The 9,709-nt window shown below is 32.4% G+C and overlaps 1 protein-coding gene across 1 annotated transcript; it reads left to right on the forward strand.

The window, feature by feature from the left end:
- The first annotated feature begins 325 nt into the window (after nucleotides 1–325).
- LOC130453251 (bromodomain-containing protein 4-like) lies at nucleotides 326–8,927 on the forward strand. The gene is made up of 3 exons (XM_056792880.1): nucleotides 326–416; nucleotides 4,179–5,838; nucleotides 8,416–8,927. Exons 1-3 carry the CDS (start codon nucleotides 402–404, stop codon nucleotides 8,622–8,624), a joined length of 1,884 nt encoding a protein of 627 aa, XP_056648858.1. The 5' UTR covers nucleotides 326–401; the 3' UTR covers nucleotides 8,625–8,927.
- The last annotated feature ends 782 nt before the right edge of the window (nucleotides 8,928–9,709 follow it).

Consider the following 9,709-nt stretch of genomic DNA (forward strand, 5'->3'; position numbering starts at 1 on the left):
ATGTGATATAAATTGTTTAGATTCTTGTATCCTGCTATTGGAAAATTTGAAGAAATAAATTTGAATAACATTAGATTGCTGCATATCTTCACATACTTTTACAATTTAAATTGTGAAAGTAATTCATTTTTCAAAAAAGTCTTACCCTGATTAATATTCGATAAAGAATCTGTATAATTTAGCAAAACTTGCATCCAAAATTGGCTGGTACTTTCTTTGTCAATGACATTGCCATTCGGTTAGTATTTTAATCATCTAGTTAATATACAAAAAGCGTAGACACGATACTACCTGTGATATAAAACAAAAAGAAAGTAAAATTTGTGTATTTGGCAGTTAGAACCCTGATAGTGATGGTTTAAGTTCCGTCATCGTTATCTATTGAGGATTAATTCTACAAAATGAATTCAAATTACGTGAGTATCTAGCTACAATAAAAATATCAAGATATTTATAAAGATATTGCAAAATAACCTATTGATTAATAATACTTTGGTAGCCAAATATCGTTTTGTTCATCAAGATAGTTTTCGTTCAGGGTGCTACATTCAGTTCAAGTCATTTCCAATCTATACCATTTTACTTTCTCACTATATCTCACTCACTACGCTTCAGACATTTTCATTTCATTGATCTTTCCTTCTGGTATTTTTTCAGCTTTGAAAATATCGCTGTGGGTGAGATCTGGAAAATAAGGTGGGTGCTCACTTTGACCATTGTATTGACTTGTTATGCTTGTTGAAAGACAATTTTGTTTCTTCTGCCTAAGAAGCCGTATCTTCGTCACTTCTTTCTTGAATTAGCCCAATACTGAATACTAATAGTCACTGTTAATTTGTTTTCGATTATATACAAAGGTCATAACTTTGCCAGACAATTGTTGATAAATAAATTCCGTTCTGATTAAGGTGTGTAGTGGTTAATCCAAGTTCCATTTATTTTCACAAATTGACAATTATTTCCATACCAAATCGTCGTTATCTTAAGGAAAGGCGGCATCCAATTGAAAAGAAGCTTTTTCAAACGTAAATGCTTATGTTAAATGGGGTCTTGAACAGTCTCTATGACACTTCTCTAGCCAAGCCTTTGGTACAACAGTATTTTATTAGTAAAAAGCAACAAGGATTTATTTTTTTTACAGGTAGTTGATTTTAAAAAATGTAAAATTTTAACAATTTATTTGAGGAAATGAACTGATTACACAGCTGTTTTATATTCATGATTTCTATTTTATGTAATAAATAGTTCAACTCTAAAAATTGGAAAGGAAATAATTTCTTCCTTGAGCTTAGGAATATAAAACCACATGGGTTCAAAACTGATCAATTCACAGTGATACTGATCAAACTATCTATAATGACAATCTATTTAAAAGACAGTCAAAATTGATGGTATAATATCAGAATATCGTTGATGTTTCTTGTACACACTGCCTCCTAGCTAGTTCTTCCTAATAGAATTCTAGTGCATTCCTACAAATAAAGCAACGCTACTTCGCAAGCATTGTTCTAGATCATTCGTTTTCTATACTAAAACCTTCATAACTAGAAGGAAAAACGTCTAGATGACAGTGGAAATAATGGATAAGAGAACGAACATGTTGTATCCAGGTTGACGGTATTTTCATAGAAATACTGATTTTTTCCCAAAACAATCATTAACCAACAACTTAATGACATCCCAAGTTTCCTTTTCTGTCTTATGGAAAGCTTGTTTAAATGCTGTATTTTCTACATACTTTCATCTTTGTGGTACAATAAAAAATTCTCTCTATTTTTTGCACCTCTCATTGTAGAAATGTCATTTGAATTTTCCATAAACTCTAGTTTTAAATAGTGTGTTGCATTTGAAAAAACATGAAAGATATAATAAATATAGAAAAATAATATTCTGAATAAAGTTTCGAATTACTTTTTCGACATCTCTAAACTGAAGAAAATATCGAGAATTGGCCTTTTGTTACTTCTAAGTAGAATATATAAATTTTAAATTAATCCATCATTTTCAAAATGAATCTATAAATTCAAATCTGAACTTCATTATATGAAGTTACAAAATAATCTTTTGTATCCACGAAAAAATCAGTAACATTTTTCATCAATCTACTCGAATCTGATGAGGTTGACAGTATCTATTTATTATGCCCGTGTCGCATTCCTAAAGGTATCGTGATGACACATTTTTGTTGGATTGAAGTTAAAAGAGCTGTTATTTAATGTGTGGGTTGTTGTGACGTGATATAGCTCTCAAGTTTAACTTTGTTCAGCTGTAACATACAAGATATATTCTATTTTCAAAAATAACAGAACCAGATCTTCCCAATCCTGTGACACTTGAATCCCGTAGCGAAAGATTCCATTTCATGTAGTCCTGGTCTTAGAAAAACTGCCTAAACTAAACAAATGATGTTTTGAATGAGACCTAGTTTACGTGATTTACCAAAGTGTTTTTTGCTACATATTTATTTCATAATTATTATATGATAGAGTAGTTATTGAAAAACAATAGAAATGGTGTGGAATAATTCAATTCTCTTCTTGAGGTGCCACACAACAATTTTATATATGTATAAAAATGAATTCATTTTCGTTACTCTCGCTAAAACTCGTCAACGGCTGGACCAATTTGGCTAATTTTGGTCTTGAATTATTTGTGGTTTAAGAGGAGAATAAATATGTAAATGCTCGGAATTAAATAAAATAGTTAGACATTGGAAATAATAAAGTCGTAGTGGACACCTCGTCCGTATTCATCACATCACCCACAGATGTCTGTCACATCACAGACTCAAAAGACGAGCTTATTCAGCGTGTTTTTCCAGGCATAGCGCAAGAGTTCATTAACAATAATTAGCTGGGCGAACGAGCAATATTGGCGTCAAAAGATGTCGAGGATCTCAATGCGACCATTCAGAATTTTTTTCCGAGACAGTTCATACCGTTATGAACTAGGATAACGTAGTCAAATATCCCACGGAGTTTTTAAATTCATAGGAATTGCCTGGATTACCACCTCACAATTCGCAGTTAAAAGTAGGATCAGTTGTCATCATGCTGCGTAACATTAATAAACTGTGCAATGGAAAAAGACTAGCTGTGAAAAAGGTGATAAAGAACGTCATTGAGGCCGCAATCATGAAGGGAAAATACAAAGGAGCGTATGTCTTCATCCCGCGTATACCGATGATTCCAGCGGATGTACTATTTGATTTTAAACGTTTACAATTTATACAGTTTATACAGTTTATAATTTTTATAATTTCCGGTAACGTATCGTAACTGTGTGTGTCTGTCAATGTCAATTAATCGAAAAAAATAATAAAATTTCATTCATATTTTTTTTGTTTTGATAAAAAAGGATTTCTTCTGTTTTAAGTTTATTTAATAAAAATACGTATACATATATATCTTGGGTATATTGAACTGCTTTCCTAATTGGTAAGCCTAATTTTCTAGGCGGTGTAATGCAGAAATAGAGGTAATTTATATAGATTTTGAGCTCTAGAACATAATAGTCTGTTCAAGAGGATTCTTTGTTTAGTAGAATCTAAGCATTGAAGAATATCCCTTTAAGATGTAGTCGTAAAAGTAAAGGTGAAACTACATATTACAACTTGATTTGTTTTTTTATAAATGACGGATGCGCCTTTGATGAACTTCTTATTATAGAAGGCGGCTTAGTGACTTATGACATTATTTCTTTTAAATAATTTCTAGAAAAGTCTATTTATAGATTTCTTGTGTTTCTTTTCTTAAGTGGTATTTATAAATAAATTATTAGAAGTTAAGTGTATTGTATAGTGGGTAAATAAATTAAGAACGTAAGAGGCAGTGTTTATTCACCCCACGAATAGCAAGAGTGTAAATAAATACGAAAAACATTACATTATAATATCTTGTTCAATCTAGAAACGCCTTATTATCCTCCCTCCTCGAGTTTAGAAAATTATGACACGTTTCGATAAAGCCAACATTTTATTATAATAATTTGCATCTAATTTCAATTTTGAGTTATTAGCGTGTACTTACTTGATCGATACTTAGAAGGTCTCATTAATATATATGAATTTTTATTCACGTAGTCTTATCATTTATAACAAATAACTGATTTGTTAGTCATATTATGTTTCATTTTTGACATTCGTATCTTTGTTAACAATAAAAATATTTTATTTCCAGATGAGACTTATCATATTTCTAACCATTTTTCAAGTTGTATTGATATATGCAGAAATCGAATCAACTAAATCCACACTATCCGACGAATTGGATCCTTTGCACGATGTAGAAAACTCTGAACATACAGTTAAAGAACAAGAAAAACGGACTGTATTAAATTTGCCATCTAAAAACGTTGCTTGGGTGAAACATACTGCAATAAAACCCTCTACCATTAAATATGTCTTAGGATATACACCTATAAATCTGAAACTGAAGCCTGTGCTACGACCAGTAGCTATTAAAGGATACCATTACAATAGACCACGAATTCAATTACAAATAAAACGGCCTATCGTACATATTCCTCAGATCAAACACGTTGAAACAGGGTGGAAACCAACAATTTCTGTAGTAAAACCGGTTCCTGTTGCTGCACCCGTACAAACGAAGCCAGTACTTGTAGAGCATGTACACGTTGAGTCAGCTGCTCATGTAGATCACATACATTCAAATCCTGTGCCACATGTAGAGCACGTTCATAATCAACCTGTTGTTCACGTGGATCATATTCGACCAATACACATTAAAGACCATATACATCATGTTACCACAGGGCACATTGATCATCTACACCATGTTGCTGCTGCTCCTCAACCAGTGCATGCTGGTGTTGTTCATACACCATTTGTTCCTTCTGCACAACTTTTTGAAGTTACCAAACCTGATTTAGGCGTACTTCCATTAGGTGCTGTATTCCCAACAACTGCTTTAAAGGAAATTCCAGCACCTCAATTAGCGCCACATCCAGTACATCATATTCATGCCCAGCCCGGCCCACCAATTGCAGCAGTTCCTCATCCCATACATATTCCAGTTCCACCAGCACAAATTCCAATTGCCTCAGTACCTTTTCAGGTTGCACCAGCACCATTGCCGATTGCACCAGCACCATTGCCGATTGCACCAGTACCAGCCCCACTGCTTCCAACACAAATTCAAATTCGTCCTGCTCAAATTCCTATTGCACCTGCACCTATTCCAATTACACCTATACATAATATACATCCTGTAGGAACGCTACAACACGGACATCTTCCCGTTACACATCTTCATCCAGTAGCTCATGCAGAATCTGTTGGTCAGTTGCATCATGATCATTATCAACAAAGCCATTTTCATGCAGATCAGCCTCAACCAGCCGATCATTTACACGTTCACGGTGATCACAATCCATTGGGACATTTACATCCAGTGGGTCACCAACAACCAGGCGGTCAAATCGAATACCACGGAATCCATTATCTACATTCATTGGGACCTGAACAACCCCCTACGCAACAATTATTACCAAATCATTATCATCTTCAATATCCTCAAATACAACACCACCAAGTTCATTCGAATGAAATACCTAACTTTAGTAATAATATCTATCCAAATCAACAGTATCCACCTTTAGGTACCCAACCTCAAAGCTTCGATGTAGCACAAAATGAGTACCCTCAGCAGTCACCTCAATTTAATGGATATCCTAATCACTTTCAACCGGAACCTAATATACAAGATCATTATCCTGACGTGCAAGATCAATATACCAATACGCAAAACGATAATAGATATCAGCCTGCGCAGCAAGTCAGCAATCAACAATTTTTTAGAGAAGGACAGTTCCAAATAGGTAAGTTCAGTTTTTTTTGTCCATATTCACCGAATAATTTAATGGATTGATTTCAGTAGTAGCATTTCAATTTATACTCAACCAAAGACCTCAAACCTGCTACATACGAGGATGTATATATATCTAGTTAACCTAGACCAGTTCCATGCATAAACAAAATTTTCCGTTACCATAGCAACGAACAATAACTTATTAGAAGTGTCAGTGTATAGTTTGACGTCAAAAAAGTAAACCAGAGTTACGCAATAAATTAAAAGAAAAAAGATATCCCCAAAATTGTGAAAATCGAAAAATTGGAGTATTGTGCCATCATCAAGTACCTGTATTTAAAATGGTACGCAGATTTACGGAGATATGCTTAATACCCTTGGTGATCAATGTCCTTCGTATGCTACCATGAAAAATTGGACTACAAGCTTCAAAAGAAGTAAATTTTTCATTGAAGATGATCGGGAAGGCCAGTTTCTGTGTCAGTCCCCGAAAATATCGATAAAGTTCATGACATGATTTTATCAGACCGTCGAATTGGGCTAAAACGGATATCTGAGGCACTGAATATTTCATACTACCGCGTTCATCGTATAGTTCACGTCAATTTGGACATGAGAAAAATTGCTGCAAAAAGGATCCCCTATTTGATTCCCTCGATTTGAAAACGAGGGAATGGCGACACTCTGGTTCTCCAAAACCTAAGAAATTTCGTGATTGATTCTAAATCCTATCCTAAAGCTAAAGGTGTTTTGTAGTTCAACGGTCTTGTACACAAATCTCATGTTGCCATGCAAAAAAATCGCGATTTAGGATTTGAATTACTAGAACACCCCCCTTATTCACCAGATTTGGCTCCGTTCGACTATTATGTCTTTCATCAACTGACAAAAAGGTTGAAAGGTAGTAAATTCTCTCCCAACGAGGAAGTAATAAAAGCTGTGGAGGTCTGGTTTACAGAGCAAGAAGAAACATTTTTTTGAAAGATCTAGAGACGTTGCAGGTTGTCTGTAATGAATGTATCCAATTGAGAGGAGAATATGTTGAGTAATAAACTATTTTGACATTGAAATTTTGTTTGATTCTATAGTAGGCTAATGATTTTTCAATATATCCTCGTAAGATATTGATAGTTTTCCAGAATTACTTTATTGACAGAAACATTAAATATCGTTATTTAAGATGTTACTGTAAAGCTCACAAATCGCTCATTAATTAACAGCAATTTTAACGTTTCATTGAATCTTAGGTTTTTAGGCAAGCTAATATTTAAATACAGGGCCCCCGTAAGGGTTACTGGCGCCTGTGTGCGAAAAAAGATTTTGGCGCCCCTTAAGGCACTTTGAATTATCTTTTTTTATGGTAGTTAGGTGCTTGAAATAAGGCAAAGAACTGAACTTTAAAAGTCATACTTATTTGTAGACTAAAATATCAAAATGAAATAATAATAATAATAAATTCTTGTTGAAATGACATTTCAATTTATAATAAATAAAGTTTTAAAAATCTAAAACACACGTTTTAATGATGAAAGAAACTGAAAAGTGAAAAATAATTTTTAATTTAGAAATAAATTAATAAACAATAAATGGTATTATTGCAAATAAAGCGTAGGGGGCTCCATATGTCAGTTCTTAAAAAGCGCCCAACGCTTTTTTCACAATAATATTAATTCAAAAATAAATTAACAAACAATAAATGGTATTTTTATGAAAAAAGCATGGAGCGCTTCTCAAGAAGTGATATATGGAGCCCACTACGCTTTTTTGATGCCCATATCATAGCAGTACATAGGAAGAGTTACAAACAAGCAAACAAACAAACAAGTGAAGCTAATATAAGGCGTGTTAAAATATATTTTTGTAAAATAAATATTATAACCAGTATCCTATAAAGGCATAATTTTGGTAGTATAAAGTAGTGAACACGGTTGTACAGTTGAAATTGCAGCCACAAGGTATTCAACTCTTAATTTTTTAGAAAAAATGTAGTTAACAAAATTTTGCATTATACAACAAAAACTTGACAAAAAAATAACTTTAAATATAAAAATTAACTAATAGGATAACGTTTCTTTCTGCACTTGTTGCATGGCCCAGTAAACTAATGACGCCTCCGGTGCTGCATCGCTCTTATAGCTCCCGGTATTATTCATGTAGGAACAGGAAAAATCAAGAAACTACTGCCTGACATAATCTCGCAAGTCTCGCAACATAAGAACCAACAGTAACTGGATGATATACTAATGAAATGTCGTGTGTACTTATACCTAATCGTATTCAATTTCTCAATTTTTATTTTAAAATTATTTTGTTTGTTTTTTTTTTTCAAAAAGTTTTTGTAAGATATATTCTATTAGAGCTTGTCTCAATTTAATTGTAAAGCGCACTTACACATTACTTTATATGATATGTCTTTTTATAATTTTCATTTTTTTTTTAACGTAACATCTTTGCTTTCGATTAATTCAGTAGCCATTTTATTTGAACTACAATGTTTCTGTTATAGACAACTAAATATTGTTGCCTATCGACATTTGGGTTACACGACATGTAGCTTGTTTATTAGCTATCTATTACTCTATTTCAGGTAACCAAAATGAAGATCAAGGATACGTTTATCCTCAACCATCACACAATTTTATTCAACCAGGACAAACTGACTTGCAGTTTCCGTTACATTTACCAAATCATCCCGGATTTAACAGAGGTTATGAACAAGATCATCAGCCGGAAGCATCGCAACAACAAGAAAGTTTTAAACCATCGATACAACTGGAGCCACCATATAAAAAATAAGTTTGATATGGTTTGAGTATAATTAAGAAGCAAATAGTTTATTAGGTAATATTAAAACATATTAGGGACGTGTCTTGAATTAGAATGATGTTTAAAATACTTGAAGAGAACAAACAATATTATCTATCAAAAAACAAAATCTTTTTAAACATATTTCGCCCGTCTATTATTGCGGTTACAAGCTAGAGTATAATTTGTTATTGTACATAAATTGTATATATATTTTTGATAGTTTCTTGTTATATAATTTATTGTTTATATATTATGTTACGAGTTATTTGAAATAAATTTTTCATTTTAAAATTGCTTTAATTCTTATTAGTACAGTGAACCAAACAAATCACCTCGCAATTTTAAAGATCTACATGGATTAGTTTGAAATTTTGACAGAAGCTCAAAAATGATGCAAATAAGAAACCTGATTTAGTGCCAATGTATGCTTCTACCCCAGGAGTGAATGCCACCCTGACTCGGGAATTTCAAGTTATAGCGATTGAAAATTGAAAAAAAAACAACCAAAATTTTTTCACGAAAAACTCGAAAATTATGCATTTTCTGGAAAAAATTATTCCTATTCCTAAAGACAAAGAAATTAGTCAGTTTAAATTAAATTTTTTAAATAATATTCAGCAACTTATGAGTCAATGAAAGCCAATTTTTTGTTTTTCGTAAATGTATGCGGAGGTTTGAGCTCAAATAACGAAAAAACGATTAATTTTTCATAAAAAATTGTGATAAACATTTTTAAAGTACTTATTCAGACCTTTAAAATGAGCTTTATAAAACCGTCTAGCATGAAAATTAAGTGAGTTATGACGAAAATAAGTTAGGTAACTCGAATTTGAAAGAAAAATGTCGGTAAATTTGACACCATGTGCAGCAAAATTGAAAGTAATCGTAGCCTATGTAAAATTATCTTTATTTAAGCCCTAACAACACGTTCCAAAAGTTTGAATGGTTTGGAACACGTATATTTTGAAAAAAGTTGTTTAATGTAAAATGTTTTTTCGATTTAAAAAAAACGTTATTTTTTCAAAATATCTCAAAAGCTATTAGATCAACGAAAGAATTTTTTCTAACCATAA

This window comes from Diorhabda sublineata, chromosome 2 (genome assembly GCF_026230105.1).
Source record: "Diorhabda sublineata isolate icDioSubl1.1 chromosome 2, icDioSubl1.1, whole genome shotgun sequence".
Classification (NCBI taxonomy): domain Eukaryota; kingdom Metazoa; phylum Arthropoda; class Insecta; order Coleoptera; family Chrysomelidae; genus Diorhabda; species Diorhabda sublineata.